Source organism: Sus scrofa, chromosome 12 (assembly GCF_000003025.6).
Source record: "Sus scrofa isolate TJ Tabasco breed Duroc chromosome 12, Sscrofa11.1, whole genome shotgun sequence".
In the NCBI taxonomy this organism is placed as follows: domain Eukaryota; kingdom Metazoa; phylum Chordata; class Mammalia; order Artiodactyla; family Suidae; genus Sus; species Sus scrofa.
Window position 1 is genome coordinate 54,643,922 of NC_010454.4, and position 18,549 is coordinate 54,662,470.

Genomic DNA, 18,549 nt, shown 5'->3' on the forward strand with positions numbered 1-18,549 from the left:
ACCCCTGCTCCTGAGGCAGGGACACGGGTCTGGTGGTGACAACGCCCTCCTGGCTCCCAGCGTGTCCTCCAGGTTTGCCACTGCTTTGCGTTATCCGTCCAGTCCTGGAGGGAAGGGTTTGCAGGTCAGAACCTCGGGCCGGGATGGTGGTGGTAGATGCTCCAAGGGTTCACAGGGTCAGAGGAGAACGAACAACTCGAGGAGATGGCGATCTACAAGAGTTAGAGAATTTGGAGTTCCCTGGTGGTGCAGCAGGTTAAGGAGCCAGCGTTGTCACTGCCCTGGCTCGGGAACTTCCACATACTGCGGGCATTTCTAGAGAGAGAGGGAGAGGGAGCAAGAATTGCAGATCTGGGAACAAATGGAGAGGTATGTGCTGGTTCCCCCCCTGCTTTCCAGGTGCGCTCAGCAGGCTGCCTCTCCCCGGTGGGGCTCGGGCACAGGGATGGCGAGTGAACCAGGTTCGCTGACTTGATTACGTCTTGAAACTGCAAAGCTCACATTGACCGGCATCAGCTGACATTCCTATGGCCCTTCCTGTGTGTGCACCTCGTCTGATGGGCTTCAGATCTGCCCTCCAGAGGCTGAGAGCTTGGGTCCTTGGCCACCAACTCCTGTCCCCCACTGGTCGAACATCATACCCCAGGGACACGAACTCTTCTGCAGTTCTGGACTCCCGTGCAAGGGTTGAAGGAACCCTCCAGCTTTAGAGGAAACCCGAGGCAGAGAAGTGGAGAGGTGAGGTGGAACGCTGTCGGCAGGCGAGGGAGCCTTCCACCGTCCCGGAGGGGACATGTCACAGGGCGCCAGAAGCACCTGCTAATTCCTCCGGATTCCTCTATCGCATATCTACCCGGACAAGTCCCCTTTCTGGCACCATCTAGTCCAGACCAAACTTCCCCGCTGCAGCTCAGCCTTCGTAATGGAAACTCCTTGATGGACTTTGCAACCCCAAGTCCCCCCCGCCCCCCGGTACTACGGTTACTCCAGGAAGGTGGGGGTGATCTGGCTCTCCGTTTGGAAACCTCGCCCAGTTCTAACACGGGAAGGACTGACTTCTTGGTCCTCCTCAGCTGCAAGGGCTCCAGCCATCTCCACCCACAAGCCCCAGCTCCGCCATCGACCAGCTGCAGGATTTGGGCTTCAAGATGGACCCAGCCTCCCGAGGCTGTTTTCCGCATCGGTGGAACTGGAACCCCTAATGGTGGTGGAGTCGGAGGCTTGCTGGGAGCACTGCATGAGGTGCTGTGTGAAAGTTCCTCGTAAGGTACCAGGTAGGTGGTGAATGCTCAGAAGTTCCTCCATCTTCCCCACAGATAAGCGTTTACCAAGAAAGGCTTGTTATGCCTGTAAGTGTGTCCTCTCTTTCTTCTTGTGAGAGGTTCTTCGTTTTCTCTTGGGAAACCACTGCCTCCCCACTCTGTGCCCCACCTCTCCTGCTCTGGAACCGGTACGTGGCCCGGGCTTGAGCAATCAGATGACATGGTGGCCTCGAGATGGCTACATGATCAGAGGGGTTTGGAACTAGGGGGAAAGAGGAATCGTTGTTTCATGGCTTCTATACAGATAGGATGTTGCAGTCCATTTGTCGTGAAGATGGGGAGAACCTGCTGAGGTTGAAGCCCACCCAGCAGAATATGTGGTTGGGAGATGAAGAAAAAAAAAATAAGACTGAATCCTGGGGCTGTCCCTTGGACCCCTGGATCTAACTATACCTGAATGAGGACTTTCTAGTTACCTGGGTGAATCAATGTTTTGGTCCACTCTGTGGTCTGGAACGGTCACTGGCCTCTAAGTTCCAGTCCTTCTATGTTTTGAGGGCTGCCTTCAGGCTGCCCTGCTTCTGGTTCTGGTTCTGCCATGGTATCCCGGAAAACATGATCACTGATGAAATGGATTTGTCAGCTGTTCTAATAACTCAGGGTTGATAGGAAAACAAAAAGGGGTCTTGGAGGGGAATGCTCGTTGGGGATGGTGAACTGCCTGCAATTTTGTGGGCTTGTTACTGCTCTGCTGGATTTCCGGGTCAGAGAGGGCAGCTATAAAATAGATTTGAAGCCACAGTGACACCTGGTGGACATTCCTCTTATTGCATGATGCTCCCCACGCCACAGCTTAAAAATAAAATTTCCCCTAGGTTTCAGTCTAAAGAGGGTGGGTTTTCACTTGCTAGGCTGGCGAGATACCCTTCCTGAGGGGCACCAGAGCCTGAGCGGACACAGGGACATCCGGAAGGCAACCCAGTCAGAAGGAAGCCAAAGTCCATGGACAGGAGATTGAACTTTAGGGAGCCTCAGGGGCTGGCCAGTCAGTCCAGCTAGGGCGGGGTCCACCTGCAGGCTTCCGTCCCCATTTGGCTGCTGGGCACCCTCTGCTGACAAGAAGGTCCTTCTTCCTGCTCCACTTGCTCCATGTGGCTTTTTTGGGGAATCCCAGGGGTCTGGGGTCTTCCTCCACCTTGAAGTGTTCAGTTTCTGCTCTCCCCGAATGCGGCTCAGGGCCAGTGTGGATGCTTCCCCGATGCCCATCCGCCCCTCCCCACCCCCCACCCGCAAAGGATGGTCCCCCAGGCCCGCTCCAGCCAGCTCATCTGAGAGGAGGCAGGCAGAGCCTCAAGGGTGCAGGTCAGGACCCCAGGCCTGGGTCTGGGTGCTGGCCAAGCTCGGCCTGGAGCCCAGCACTGGTGTGACCCCGGGACTTGGTGCCTGCAGACCCGGCTCCAACCCTTCTTGTTCTGAAGCCTCCATCTCTGTCTTTGGCCATTAATCACGTTTCAGTCATTTTCCTGACGCTGTCATCCATCCGTCACCCCCAGCCCCCTACCTGCCCTCCATCGTTCTGGCCTGAGCACCCTCCCCAGCCCCCCAACAACAGTCTTGCCAGCTCCCGGCCTGCCCTGCCTTAGCTGACCCTCCTGATTGCCGGCAACACGCCTGACCATCAGCCTTATCCTGGGGTGGCCCCAGGTCCCTGGTGATCACGTGACCCCAAACAGTGTGCTTCTTAAATTTAGGGATCTGTGTGGGTATGTGTACCACGTGTGTGTTAATTTGGTAATGGCTTGGGCTCAGGGAAGAAATCAGAGCCCTTTTTCATCTGTAAAGATTCAAAACGTTGGAATCAGTAGTTATAATATGAGTGCAAAAACTATACCCTACACTTTCCAAGATCTCAAGAATCATTCATTCTCTTTTGAAGAAAAAGTAAACTAAGTGAAACAGCTGCAAAAAACAAGGATGGCAATTTTAAAGGCATTTTGCTTTGAGAAGGTATGAAAAGGCTGCGAGGAGCTGAATGCCCCAGCGCAGAAGTTCTCAAGCTTTGCTGCATCTTAGAATCAACTGAAGACGCATTTCAACCAGCTGTGCCTGGGCTCCTCTTTGGACCAATTAAATCCAGGGAAAGGGCTGATTCTGCTGTGCTCCCAGGACCGCATATTACAGCTCTGCCCTGCCACCAGCCTGGGAGCCGCTAGTCCCAGGCAGCTATTTAAATTCAAGTTAATTCAAATTAAATGCAATTTAAAATTCCATGTCTCAGTTGCACAGGCCACATTTCAAGTATTCGACAGCCAGTGGCTGGTGGCTGCCATACTGGACACTGCAGACTATGGAATAGTTCTATCATTCCAGAAAGTTCTATCTGGCCTGGAGCTGTTACGGTTCCTGTTTTTCTGCTGGGCTGTCACCCTACAGAGTCGAGAATTTTCTCTAAGTGTGTCCTGGGGATGTTGCATGGGAGACACCCAGAGGTCCCGTGAGACGGGGCCACCCTCACTGGACAGCCCCCACAGACGGGGCGCGGCTTGGGGGACCGGGGCCCCCAGTGCTGAGAGGGCCAAGGAACCGGCACCTGCCAGGAAAGCCTTTATTCCCTGGGTGGGGGGAACCGTCTGGCCCCTGCCGTTAACCCTCCTCTGGGACGTTGAGCTTCTCCTTCACCCCACAGGCCACCACGGCGAAAAAGAACTCGGGGAAGAAGGTGCGGACGTACATGGCGGCCCTGGGGATGGGGTTGGCCAGGAAGACCTCCTGCTTCTTCCGTCTCACGGTGCGCATCACCTCCTCCGCCACGTCCACCGGGTGCGCCCCGTAGGTCAGCTTCCTGAAAAAGACTGAAGCGCCCCCAGGAGGGGGCGGGGTCATGGGAGCCTCGGGCGGGGGCGGAGCATCCGCTGGCCGAGCATCCCTGGGAGGGCGCTTAACCCCTTGCGCCTCAGCTTCCTCATCCGTAAAGTGGGCGCAGTTTGCTACCCTATGAACATCCCAGGGCGGTGATGAGCCGCAGCGAGGATGAGAAGATAGGAAGGTACAGGAGGGACTAGATGTATTAAAGGGCTGATCTGATCATTGTTGCGAATCTGGGCTTGTGGGGAGCCTCCCGGAACAGCTGGCCCACATCCTGACTCATCTTGATTCCCTAATAGAGCCTCCGGCAGAGAGTGGCTTCTCTGTTTAGAACATTCTAGAATGATGACAATAGGGGCATTTACCGAGCACTCACTGTGTGCTGGCTGCTGTTCCAGACCCTCTGTGAGCCAGAACTTTCCTCCCTAAGATTCCACAAGGGAAGTGTCCGTGTTGAAATGTTTGCTGTGAGCCAGAGGTGAGCTTCAAATGCAGCCTGTCTGGCACCCGCTCTCGGCTTTTCCGGGCTGCCTCCTCGGGCAGGGGGAGCAGGAGGTTCTCAAGACCACATCCTGGTTGTTCCACGTGGGAACCTGAGGCCCAAAGACAGGCACTCACTGGCCAAGGTCACAGAGCCTGTGAGTGATGGAGCCCAGCCCAGCCTTGGTCTGCTGGTTGCAGGTTAGTCCTGCTGCCTCAGGACGAAAGTTTGGGGGGCCCTGCCTGCTGTTATCGGGGCCTGGGGCCCCACTGCCCAGGGTGTCATGTGTCTGGAACACCCCTCTGGCGCCCCGGGAGCCCTCCCCAGCCCCCAGCCCTCTGGTTCCCTCTGAAAGCTCACATTTCCAGACGGAGGCCTCCCAGTTCCCTTGGCCGGGATCAACGTGGTAGGAGCGGATGAAAGTGGGGCTCACAGTGCTGACAACCACGTCGAACTCCTCCACCTCTGCCCGCAGGCAGTCGAAGAAGCCCAGCGCCGCGTGCTTGGAGGCAGCGTCTGCAAGAGAAAAGCAGCCGGAGGTGGGTGCGTTTAGACAACGCATGTATGGCCTTGGGCTCGCGTGGCCTCTGCACCTATGTTCCATTCTCCCAAACGGAATGTACTGGATGAAGATGGACTGAGATGCTGTTACCCCCACTTTGTGGATGAGGAAGAATGAAAAGTTATGTAAATGGGCACCAGTCTGCAGAGCCTCGACGGGGACCCAGGCCTCCTGTCTCCTGTCTCATCAGGACACCCCTCGTGGCTCACAGTGGCCCCAACCTTGCCTGCAGGAAAAGAGTTATCATTGCCATCAGGGCAGCGCAAAGCAAAACCCACCAGGAGATGCCACGTCACACCACTAGGGTGGCTAAAGTCAAAAAGACAGAACAGCAAGTGTTGGCCGCCAGTGGAGACGCTGGTACACCTGTGCCTTGCAGGTGGGTGTGTGAGACAGCAAAGCTGCTTTGGAAAACTGGCCGTTGGTCTTCAACCATCTAAACATAGAGTCACCGGGGGACCCAGCAGTTCCACTTTTGGGTTTATGCCCAAGAGGAATAACAACGTTCATCCACATAAAAGCTACGACAGGAATGTGCAAGGTAGTCTTATTTATCATGACCAAAACGCAGGAACACGGGAGTTCCCTGGTAGCGAAGTGCTTAAGGACCTGGCACTGTCACTGCTGTGATGTGGATTGGATCTCAGGAATTTACGCATGCCGCGGGGAGGAGGGCATCCCCCCCAACAAAGGATTATCAACGTGTTATTTATTTACCCACCAACCTGTGGATTTCTTCAGTCATTCAATAGGGAAGCTCCCGCTCTAGGCCGCGTCCTGGGTAGGGCGCTGGAGGCAGAGGTGGGCTGCGGCAGTAGTGATCCCATGAGGTGTGACTGGTGCCGAGAGGCCCCTGGGCCAAGAGAGGACGGGCACCTCCACGCCTACCTGTCTGGCCTGAGCCCCTGGAGTCTGGGTGTTGCTGTGGCAACCAGGGATGCTGTGGTTCTTTTGGGTGGAGAAGGAAACTTGCCAGGCAGTCAAATGACCTCGGTCGCTGCCAGGCCAGCCCCCGGTGCCTGGCAGAAGCCAGACCAGGAGGAAGAGAGGGCCTGGGGTGGGCCCAGGTGGCCTCAGCTGTTCTGACATTAAGTGGGACACTCTGCACCCCTCGATCCCTCAGTTGCGGAGAAGCCAGACCTCGCCCAGGTTGGGATGGAGAGAGCCTGCCTGGGTTATTCTCTGCCCTCCAGATGTGTCTCAGGAGCGCTCCGAGGAAACCAGTGCGTTGGGGTCCCTGTTGGTTGGTGGCCAGAGGGCCCACTGGGTTGGGTTGCCGTGCCACAGTGTATCACGTCACTGCTGTCTGTGTCCCTAGAACCTGGCTCTAGGCATTTGCTGTCTGGTGAATGAATGAAGGCAGGGAGTAAGTGGAGTGTAATCCAGCTGCTGAAAATGACATGCGTGGAGATTTGTGAGTAGAAGGTAACGCGGTGACGACCACAGATGGGCTGGGGCAGAGAAGGAACAAGGGATGTGGCAAAGACGGCCCTGTGCAGACCAACTCCGTTCCCCTTCTCCTGGACCCACGGGTGGGCTGTGACTCCCAGCATCCCTTGCAGTGAGATGTAAGCCTGTGACTGGGTTCCCACCAAAAGGCTGTGAGCAGTGCGGTATGTCAGCGCCTGATCCGGGAGTTTTGACATTGGGCACGCCTCCCCGATGCTCTGTGCCCTCTTCTTGCCAGCCAGAAGCCACACGGGGCAGGAACCAGCTTTGACTGCATGGAAAATGCCACCATGACCCCGGGCCCCTAAGTGACCGTGAGGAACGGTGTCAGTGGCTTTCGTTCTTCCTAATGCCTTTCAAAGAAAGAAAGTACCCTCTGAAATGAATGTTTGAAGCAAAACCTCCTGGGAGTTCCCTGGTGTCTCAACGGGTTAAGGATCTGGCATTGTCACTGCTGTGGTGCAGGGTTGATCCCTGGCCTGGGAACTTCTGAATGCCATGAGTGCCACGGGGGTGGGGGGAAGGAGCTGAAGGGATGAAGAAAAGCCAACAGATGCTTTCAGCTCTGGACCTCCCCCCCCCGTGTAACCACATGCCTAGTCCGAGACACAACATCCTTTGTCTAATAAGACATAAACCATAAGACGCAACGTGTTTGTCTGAGCAACTTACAGGCCGTGCGGAACGGGATCCCCAGCCTCCCTTGGATGTTATTCACCAGCACGATTTGGCCGGTCCTCCTGGAGATCATGTTGGGAAGCAGGGCTGGAAAGCACAGAGTCACGGTCACGGTTACAGAGCTGAGATGGAGTCAGGCGGCCGCAGGCAGACCCCGCCTCCAGACCCTCTCCTCACCCTGGGCTCGTCTTCCTCCCCGGTCGTTAGATTACAGCGGGATGCAGATGGAACGGGACCTGCATTTTCTAGGAGTGGGCTGGGCTCAACTAGGGCACGGCTGGGTGCTGTGCGGTGGTGACCCATGCGTGTGCGGGACGTGGAACTGATGTCAGAAGTGAGAAAGGTGATCCCTTTCTTCCTCTCCTAGTGCTTCACTGCCTACAGGTCTCACCTTGGCTCCAGTGGGTCTCGAACGCCCCTCTGGCATGTGCTCATCTTTTGACCAAGAGGGAAAGCCCTCAGCCTGGGTCTTGGGAGAACTTGCTACTTTGTCTCGATTTCAGGCTTTCTTCCATTTATGGAGAGGGAAAGGGGTTCTTAATGTATGGTAAAGATTTTCTCCAAATTGAATTCATTGACAAATGAGGCAATGCAGAGAAAGACACGGAGTGAAGGAGCTCCCTGGTGGCTCAGCAGGTTAAGGATCTGGCATTATCTCTGCTGTAGCTCAGGTCGCTGCTGTGACGTGGGTGTGATCCTGGCCCAGGAACTTCCATATGTCAGGGGTGCAGCCAAAAAATTTAAAAATTTGGAGTGTGTACAGTATAGGTGGAATAAGGAGATGCCCAGAGACCCAGTCTCACATTCCTCACTTTGATGCCAGCGAACCCTGAGCTCTCAGAGGCGAGTGAACGATACACTTTGGCTGGCCTGTCCGCTGTGTCCACAGTGACTGGGCTGGAGGAAACTGTGATCTCTGGGGCATTTTAAAAATTTTTATTAAAGTATAGTTGATTTACAATATTATGCCAATTTCTGCTTTACAGCAGAGTGACCCAGTCCTCCATCTGTCTGTCTGTCTGTCTATGTCTACGTCTATGTATAACACATTCCCTTTCTCATATTCTCTCCCATCAGGGTCTATCCCAAGAGACTGGATAGAGTTCCCTGTGCTGTACAGCAGGACCTCATTGCTCATCCATTCTGAATGGAGTCGTTTGCATCCATCAACCCCAAACTCCCAGGCCATCCCACTCTGTCCCCTCTGGGACATTGTGGAGCCTCTGGGAAGTTCTCTTTCTGTTCCAAATGCCTCTTTCCCATCATCTATCACAGTTCTCAGCATCCCATTATCGTGGAGATTCTGGCCAGAGGGAAGCAGCTCTAAGTTTACATTTCTCAGCCTTTGCCAGGGCCCCTACTCCCTAAGTGTAACCCTTCTCCATGCTTATATTCTCCCTTTTGTGGTTCTGCTTGGATAAACTTTATTGGTGGGGGTGGGGGAACGCGTCAGCTCCTGGCTCTATTCCGCGTCATCTCTAGCCACCCGACTGCCTCCACTTCAGACCTGCATTTGAACTTGGCTGCTAGAAGTGTCCACACAGGAACCACCGGATTACCCTTAAAAGAAAGACATCCTCCTGCCTTCCCATTTCTGCAAAAAGATTGACAGTATTCTGGGCCCCTTGTACTTTGGGATAAAGTCTTTCTCTTTCATGACTGAGGACAGAGTGTCTGCCTTTGGACCAACCATCACGGTTAGGGGCAGATCAAGCCCAAGGTCAGTATATTCAAAGATGTGCAGGGGATGAAGACAGTGGTCCAGAGACGTGGAATGGCATTGGAGGGGAGCCGCGGATATGAGTAAGAAAAGAGGAATGCAGGGCAGGGCTTGGGGTGGGAGCTTCAGAGAGAGAGAGGGTGGAATACTCTAGTAGGACAATTTCACATTCCCTTTCTTTCATTGGCGTTTACAGTCAGATGCTGAAAGCTTTCACCAAATAAGCAGGGGTTTTAGTGAGGGGGGCTGGAGACTCAGAAGTGGATGTCTGGCTGGATGACAGAACCCTCTCTTGAGCAGCCCATGGCCCAGAAATCCACGGGAAGGTCAAACTCACAAGACCTTTGGTCAATGTGATGGGTCCAAAGTAATTGGCGTCCATGATCTTTTTGTCGAGCTCCAGAGAAATCTTATGGGCAGGTCCTTTCACCTTCATGCTGGCATTGCTGATGAGGATGTCCACGCAGCCGTAGCAATCCAGGACCTCTTTGGCCACATCCTGGACGCAGCTGATGTCCGAGAGGTCCAAGAGGACCAGCTTTGGGGTGAATGTCTGCTGGACCAATGAGAAAGTCAAGGCACGTGTGGATACATTCCCCAAGACTTTGGGGCTCTTCAACCTAAGAGCCACCCCTTTTGAAATTCAGACCTCATGGAATGGTGACAGTCAGATGAGGGAAAGGGGCAGAGCTGACTCTGGAAGGAAGGAAATTGACGGGAAAGATGCGTTCTTGGGGACCAGAATAACAACAGCATTCCAGACATGCAAACATGCAGTCCTAAGCCTGACCTTCTGGTCATGGGGCCAGACCTGAGGAATCCACATGGAGGCTATGCCCCGATGCCCGGGTGAGGTCATTATGCATAACATTTCTGAGCTCCTTTTTGGAAATTGCCTTCAAAGTGGCTTCTAAGCCACCGGAGAATCTGTCCAGTACTTGGTAGTCACGTTTTGGTTTTGACCAAAATCATACACACAACACAGTTTTTTTAGAGCGCCATCTATGTGCCCGCCCTTGTGTTTAGCCCTAAGCACTTGTTGTCATCAAGGTTCTCATGACTTAGGAGGGGCACGGATGGAAAAGTTGGACCTCCCATGTTGTAAATACCATCCCAGTGTTTGACAAACACTCGTCCTGAGCTGTGCCGTGAAAAAGGGGGTTCCCAGGTCAAATTTGTTTGGGAAATGCAGGTTAGTATATGTCCTTCTCAGAGATACTCAATGTACATTGGTGTATCAAAGGCTCTGAAAAGTCCTGCAGTAACGCAATTAGTCAGACCGACTTGGCCAAACTCAGTATTCCTGTACCTTGAACTCTAGATCCTATTACCTTACACTCAATACCTAATAAGATCCCAAGACATCTCCCTTGGACGGCGCCGTGTTGTCCTGTCTGCTCCATCTCTTCAAATGTCAGACGTGGTTCTGGATTATTTCTGGCTATTTCCCAAACCAAGCTCAACATCAAGGATGAAGATTAAAAAAAAAAAAAAATCCTGAAGAGATCTCTGAAAGCCATCTCTTAAATGGTGCTCCAGAAATGCTTTGAAAACCTCAGCTGCATTGAAATGGGTCCGCTTCCTCTATAATTTCATAGAAGGGAATGTCATTTCCCTGATTCTTGGATGGAAATACATGTGAGGCATTATTATTATTATTTAAATTGTACTGGAGTCGACTTACAATGATGTGTTCGTTTCAGGTGAACAGCAAAGGGAATCAGGTCTACATAGAAATATATCTCTTCTTTTCCGGGTTCTATTCCCACAGAGGCCACCATAGTGTATTGAGTAGATTTCCCTGTGCTCTGCGGTGGGTCCTTGGTAGTTGTCACTTTTATGTATAATAGAGCGCATATTCCAATCCCAACCTTCCAGTTTTTTCCCTCCCCCTGCAACGTTTCCTCTTTGGTAACCATAAGTTTGATGTTGAAATCTTTGAATCGGTTTCTATTTTGTGAATAAGCTCTTCTGTATCATTTTTTATTAGATTCCACATGTTCATGATCTCATGTTTGAAGTATTATTTTTTTAAAAAATCAGCCATGCGTGTGGATAACCAGAGTCCATAACTGTGACATGTCCTGCCTCTGGGATCCTCTTTGAACCTGACGTCAGTAGAATGGGGGCGGGGGTTGGCTCAGTGGCTAGAGAACTGACATGGTAAATGGTCAAAATGAGTCAGTCCCCAAATGGGCAGAGTCAAGGTGAATGAGACCATTGCCTTATCTTGGCCCAAAGCCATCACCAAACTTCACCCAAAGGGCTGCCCTCCATCAATCAACCAAGGTGAAGCAAGCCCAGGCGCTTCCCGCGCTGGCTGCCAGAAGGCCTTACCTTGCTGGGGTCAGCCACGCTGATGAGGGCGTCGTACAGGGTCTGAAGCCTCTCCCAGTTCTTTCCGCACAGCACCAGCCTGGCCCCGCCGGTGTGGAACACCCGCGCACACTCTGTGCGGAAGAAGGAAAGAGGACAGAAACGCACTGTGTGGATGCAACCACTGGCGGGGAGCCCCTCTCTCTCGCAAAGTCAGGCGTTCAAAGAACTCAAACGTCTGGAGCCATGAGTTCCTTTAGAGGTCACCGCATTCAACCGTTTCTGGAATTTCTTCTTGTTTCCAGCCTTGGCAGGGTTGCCTCCTGCGAAGGGCAGCTGGGGATGGTGTGAAATCGCCCCGCCCCCAGTGGCTGGTTCTCATCACCAGGACGTTCTTTCTTAACCTGGACACAAAGATGATGCTGTCCAGGAGACCCCCGGAATCACAGCTGTAAATGTGTCTCAATCTAAAGATATCGGAGAGTTCCCTGGTGGCCTAGTGCATCCTTAACCTCTAGGCCACCAGGGAACTCCTCCAATATCTTTGTCACCAGGGAACCCTAGTGTGGGTTCCATCCCTAGCCTGGAAACTTCCGTATGCTCTTTGGACACCCCCCAAAGATATTGGAGGCAGCTACCAAGCTTTTTCAGACCAATGTCACTAGTTTCCTCCACATTTTCTCTGTGGGCGGTTATTCCAGCCAGGGTTCTTTTTTTTTTTTTTAATTAAAAAAGTAAACCTGCCTTCTGTTGAGCTAGTCTTACTCTGGATGTATTTCTGACTCACCCACTGTTCTCATCTGGGCAATGGCTGGTTGATACGAGTATTCTTTTTTTTTTTTTTTTTTTTTTGCTTTTTAGGGCCATACCCGCAGCATATGGAGGTTCCCAGGCTAGGGGTCTAACTGGAGCTACAGCTGCCGGCCCACACCACAGCCACAGCAACACCAAATCTGAACCACATCTGCGACCTACACCATAGCTCATGGCAATACCAGATCCTCAACCCACTGAGCGAGACCAGGGATCGAACCCTCAACCTCATGGTTTCTAGTTGGATTCGTTTCCACTGTGCCACAACGGGAGCTCCAATAGAAGTATTCTTACGTGGCCGTAACACTGATATTTTAACACATGAAGAGCTAACAGATTTTGACAGTTTGCTTGCTTTAGTGGCTATCGAAAGAGACTTGCATACATGAGCTCATTTAATTCTCACGGTAACCTTATGCAGTTGTTGTTCTGGTTGAGTTCCCTAGAAGCAGAGCCTAAGACAGGAATTCAGGTGCCCTGGATTAATCGAGGGAGTGGTCTTCAGGCACAGGTGCAGGGCAAGGTTGTGGTCTCAGGTCAAGTCTAGCCTTGGCTGGATCTAAGGAAGGCTCTGGAGTGTACACTCAACTGCAAAGCTGTCCCACCTGGGTGCAGGAGGGCCGGTCTGATGATGCGATGCTTTCCTCTGTGGGTGGGTACCAAGGGTGTCCACTGGCAGAGGGCGAGGCTCTGAGCCATGGCTGCCAACCCTCATGGCACCTGGGGCAAGGGTGAACTGACCAGGTACGGGGATCTGGGAAGGGCACCACCAGTACTTCCTACTGGGGGTACCCATTACTGTCTCATTTTACACCAAGCAGGGGTGGACCCGAACTGACCATAGATGCCAAAGGGTAGTTGGGAGGCACTGGGTGCCCACTAGAGCTGGACATCCTGGGTGCGATGTCTGCAAGTGATCTTGGGGTTGTGTGACTTTCTCCCGCCAGTCTCAGCAGCTGGGGCAGGGGGAGAAGAGGGGACCAGCTGGATGGGACAGTTGGCTGGTGTTGGATAAGTAGGCACTGTGGGCAGGGAGTTGTGGTATTGGAAAGAGCTTAACGGAGGTGCTGGACCATTCAGCCTAAGCCGGAGAGGAGCAGGAGTGAAGGCAGGAGGGGCTGATAGAGAAGAAAAGGAGAGGCTCTAGGGAGGGAAGGTCTCAGAAGGGCACCTTGAATTGTTAGGACCACAGAGAATGGGCAAGTTCTCTAACTGGAGGTGTCTTGGTGAGAAAAGGGCTGCCCATGATGCTCCTGGATGGCAAGATGCAGCAGAGACGTCCCTCTAATTCCAAGTGACTCTGAGGCAGTCAGTCAAGATCCCAGCATGTCTTGGAAAGTGTCAGGAAGAGCCTAATCTTTACTTGGAATACTTGACAAATTTTATTTGGAAATATAAATACGCAAGAAAAGAAAAGAACATTTTGATAAACAATCAGGGGGTTGGATTAACTCCCAGTTATTAAAATACATTATACAGTGACAGCGAGGACAGCACTATTAGAGGTTTGAGTATAGATAGAAATATTGATTAAACATAGAGCCGAGTATTCATAAAAATTTAATACATGAGAAAGTTAGCACATGGAGTCAGTGGGGAAAGAACCTACTACTTTAAAGTATTTGGGAGTTCCCTGGTGGATCAGTGGGTTAAGGATCTGGCATTGTCCCTTAGCGTGACTCAGGTCGCTGCTATGCTGCAGTTTGATCCCTGACCCTAGAACCACAGGTGCGACCAAAAAGAAAAAAAAAAATCCCATTGGGTCCCTTGTTCAGGAGCAGGTTGGGGCTGTCCCTCCCTCCAGGGGTGACGGGCATCTTTACAAGCTGGGTCTGTGGCCAGGAGTCAGACCAAGCCTCTGGCCTTGACCTCCTTAGGAGAGGCAGCCATGGGAGTTCATTACCATCAGCCATTCTCTCTCTTCGCTGACACCCTTTCCCAGGTGGACCTGGAACCCGGGAGCCCAGTGGTGCATCACTGCTTTGGTGCAGCCCAAAGACGCATTCCCAAAGGGGCCATTTCTGTCCAGGTATTAGTTATCATACCCAGGTGTTTTAATTTTATTCATTTTTGTTGCCACACCTGCGGTGTGCGGAGGTTCCCCGGGGCCAGGGATTGAACCTGCATCTCAGGAGTAACCAGAGCTACAGCAGTGACAATGCTGGATTCCCCAGCCCACTCAGCTATCAGGGAGCGCCTCTTATTTGATTCCTTATCAGCTCAGCACAGCCTGTATCTTGTGTTGAGCCCGTGGGTACCAGGCTTTTCTTTTCATGCAGCAACCATCCACGGAGCCCTTCCTTTCATAGTTTCTCAAATTGAAGATGCCATCAGCCTGTAAGGGGCTTTCTGACTTGAGAGACACTCAAATGCAAAAGGATAGCCTGTGACTCTCCCTCGATGGAGAGACAATTAGCCGACTTTCAGAAATGTCGAAAGTTGAAAATCTTGCCTTAGAGGCGTGAGACCCAGGCAGGGGCTGTGCCCCCTGAAGCAGTTCAAGTACAGGGGTGAAGTGTTTTGAGAATCACTCTGGCTGCAGACACAGTGGGTACAAGGTGACCTGATGGCTGATGTGGCTGAATTGTGTGGGTTTGGGGCGAGGGCTAGAAGTCCTGGACTCTGTCTGCCTGGTCCCCTAGGAAACAGCTTGGCACTGGGCTCCTGGCTGCCAGCCGCTGCTACCCATTGGCTTGGGTCAGGTTCCACGGCCCAGGCGTGTGTCACAGGCTGCACAGAGCCTGCGTCATCAGCTTGGTGCCCCTGGCTTTTTTCTTGCCTTGGACCTGGGAAACAGAGCACTTTGAACCTGGCATCACCTTGGTCAGTTCCATAGTCTGGCTAAGCATTTATTTAAGGTAACACACGCCCAGCTTCTCGAGTTACTTCTAAATACTCGGACTTAATTTTTTCCTGCTTTGCGTTTCTTCCGACGGGGAGTCCGTAAGACACAGTAAGAAAGAGCAATGACATTCGTCACGGCGAAACGAGACCACTCCTCTGAAAATGCCTTTTCCTGCATTCCTGGTGTGTATAATGTTTGATGATGATAGAAGGAGATTTTGAAAAATGAAGGAACAGGACTCCTATATCAAATACACCTCTCAGTAATAGAGGTCCTATCTGGAAAGATGGAAAATCAGAACGGCTGGAGAACCGAACAGCCTTCTCGACCAACAGGGTCTCATCCACACCTGCAGTTGACTTCATCTCACATGCCTTTCAGACACCCCTGGGTCATTGACCAGGAGAGTCCATCTCCTGGGACAACTGAGAAACACCCAGAAACACCATGAATAATAGTGTATTTTGGGGAGGAGCCACGGAGCCCAGGAGCCAGCTCCTCAGGGACCCTCCGAGAGGGAGGAGCAGCCAAGGTGGCGGGGGATGCAGGTGATGAAGGGGTCTTGTGTTGGCAGCTGGCCGGACATGAGGTGGGAGTGTCCTGTGTTAAAGAGCATCTTGCCCCAGAGATGAACCCTGAGTGTCTCTGGGTGGGCGTTCCTGTTCTGTTTCCCCAGCGCCCCCACCGCTACTCCCTGTTGTCTTGTCTGCTAGGCACACGTGTGTGTCCCTGGAGAGAGGGAGTCTGTCCCCCCTCCCCCTGCGCCGTCCCCTTGGAGTACTGAATTGAATGAGGCAGGATATCCTCCTGGGAAACTGCTTCCAGACCCGGCCATAGGGGCCACGCAGGACGCTAGTCTGGCTGCCTTGTCTTCGGTGTTTATCTCCCGTGGGCAACCCAAGCTGATCACCCATGGAAACTGAACCCACTCTGGATGTATGCGTATGGGCTGCTGTTGGGATGCCCAAGAGAAGGAGGCTCTGAGGCAACTGCCAGACAGGAAGTTACAAACGTTCTTGTGACGGTGGCACCACACAGTGGATTCCCAGCCCGCCAGCGGCCCCTTCTCAGTAGCCAGGACAGAGTGGACGCCGTGGATGCTCATTGAGTGACCTCATGCGTGGTTGGCTAGTGTGTGTTCTACATTTGATGAAAAATAACAAAAAAAACCCCAGCAGATTATCCCCACACTATATTATATAACACATGGGGCTGCACTGCCATTGCTAGGAATGAGCAAGACTCACACACCCAAGGATACATACTATCTCGTGTCACAGACGCCACCAGTGGAGGGGCTATCTGTCTGAGGCCATCTGATGCAGAAGCTGCAGATGTAAATGCCTTCAAGGCCAGGAGGTGAGATGCTTGAGAGAACCAGGCCACGTGTGACACAATAGGGATGAGTGGGGTGTGTGGCACGCTGTCATTTGCATGTTCTGTCTAAATCTGCTCATCATTCTCCCCATTGCTAACTCTTGAGAGGTGCCCACTATCGCTCCAGGCACTGTTCTAAGCTCTTTCCATCTCTCAATTCATTTATTCATCACAAGAGCACAGTGAAGCACAGCGTTCCAGTTTCCCTGCTTCCAGATGGAAAATCTAAGGCCAGCCAGTGCAGTCACCAGCTAGTAAGTGGTGAAGCCAAGAATTGCACCCAGTCCCCAAGTCTGGCCTGGTGACCAGTTCACTGCCCCGGCTGAGGGCTTGGCATGTCAAAATTTCTGGAAACCCCCCATGGAGGCAAAACAAAACACATCTATAGAGCGACCATGGCCCGCAGGCTGCGTTTACAGCCCCAAGCCTTCCAATCCCCTCATTTCTCAGGCGAGGAAGCCGCAGCCGCCAAGAAAGAAGACACTCGCTGGTTAAGAACACTTGCCAGGGGAGAACCCAGCCTCGACCCCCTCCCCGTCTGCCTGGCAGGCTCAGCCCCGCACCACCCCATCGCCTCTCATCCTGCCGGGTGGGCGTGGGCACCCGTGGGGGGCCAGACTCGCTTACCCTTGCCCAGTCCTGAGATGGCATCAGTAATGACCACCACTTTGTTCTGCACGGCGGACTTGGACCACAACCTGGACACCTCCTGATAGATGAAGAGGAGGCCGCTGATCCCCAAGAGCAGCAAGGGCAGCACGAGCACGGCTGTGACACCCATCTTGGCCTGGGGGATGATGGGCAAGGGCATTGGCTTGGCGGAGAGACCCCGATGGGGACCCAGGGCAGGGGGAGCCCCAAGGCTGCAGGGCACCCCTGTGCACCGAGCCTGGAGCCGCCTCTCCAGAGAGCTGGCTCCGTGCAACCTCCCCAAGGGCTGCTTCCCAGCCGACCTCCTAGCCGGCCTGCTAATCCCCAAATGGTCAATGAAGAGGAAATTACTCACAGCGTCTCCGAAAGCAGACGGAATCCAGGGGCCTGCCCTCTCAAAGGTTAAGGACAAATTTAATTAAAATGGGTCTGCATTTTTGGAAGGAAATCCATGTGTTAAGGCCACTTGCTCTGGCCCTAATGGCTATTTATAGCTCTCAGTGCACTAAAGGGCTTTCGGGGTAAATATAGTGTCTATTCTGATATTCAGGAACACATGCTGGCCGGGTCTGGTTTCAGAGTTCCTGCCAAGCCTCTTAAAGCTCTCCCGGTGCCTCACTCATAGAGGGTTCCTCTGCCCTTTGGGGCTGGGCCTTAGGGATCGGGACCTGGGGTTTCAGCACAAACATCCCCACCACCGCCACCACCCCCACCCCCTGCTCCCCGTTCCTGTGTTTCCAGGTGGTTCAGCAGCGAGCCATCTGGCCTTTCCTCTCTGGTTGGGGGTGAAAAGCCCAGGAAATCTGTTAAACAGAATGGAGCCTGTTGCAGAGTGAACCACTAAGAGGTGTGACGTGAGCGATTGGAAGCGGCAGGTTGCGGGTGATGCTCTTTAGTCAAGCTCTGCCACCTCTCTGAGCCTTAGCCTTCTCATCTGTAAAATGGGCATAACGCTCATCTTGCAGGACTATTGGGAGAACAAAATAAGATGCTGCACATCCACAGCAGACTCTGGCCCATGAGACGAAAACTATGGTTGTCTTTAGCGATCAGCAATCCTAAGACTACACTCGCGATGGAGCACGAGGGACGATCCTGTGAGGAAAAGAATGTAGACATGTATGTGTGGCTGGGTCATTTTGCTGTACAGGAGAAAAGTGACAGAACACTGTAAGCCAGCTATAATGGAAACAATAAAAATCATTAAAAAAAAAAAAAAAAAAAAGAATCTTAAGACTAGGAGTTCCTGCTGTGGCGCAGCAGAAACAAACCCAACTAGTATCCGTGAGGATTCAGGTTCGATCCCTGGCCTCCCTCAGTGGGTTAAGGATCCAGTGTTGCTGTGAGCGGGGATGAGGGCTGCACACTTGACTCAGATCTGGCGTTGCAGTGGCTGTGATGTAGGCTGGCAGCCACAGCTCTGATTCAACCCCTAGCCTGGGAACTTCCCTATGCTGCAGGTGCAGCCCTAAAAAAAAAAAAAAAAAAAAAAAAAGAAGAAGAGAAAAAGAAAATATAAAATAAAATAGA

At 52.6% G+C, this 18,549-nt stretch overlaps 1 protein-coding gene across 2 annotated transcripts; it reads right to left on the reverse strand.

The window, feature by feature from the left end:
* Positions 3,852 to 17,521, reverse strand: DHRS7C (dehydrogenase/reductase 7C). 2 transcript variants are annotated; one of them, XM_005669235.3, is made up of 7 exons: positions 17,375 to 17,521; positions 16,996 to 17,155; positions 11,355 to 11,467; positions 9,360 to 9,570; positions 7,292 to 7,384; positions 4,969 to 5,124; positions 3,852 to 4,114 (listed from the first exon to the last, which is right to left on the reverse strand). In XM_005669235.3, exons 2-7 carry the CDS (start codon positions 17,147 to 17,149, stop codon positions 3,906 to 3,908), a joined length of 936 nt encoding a protein of 311 aa, XP_005669292.1. In that variant the 5' UTR covers positions 17,150 to 17,155; positions 17,375 to 17,521; the 3' UTR covers positions 3,852 to 3,905. The 2 variants fall into 2 exon arrangements, with proteins under 2 accessions (XP_005669292.1, XP_003132036.3); XM_003131988.6 differs by having other exon boundaries at positions 9,360 to 9,573; positions 17,375 to 17,520.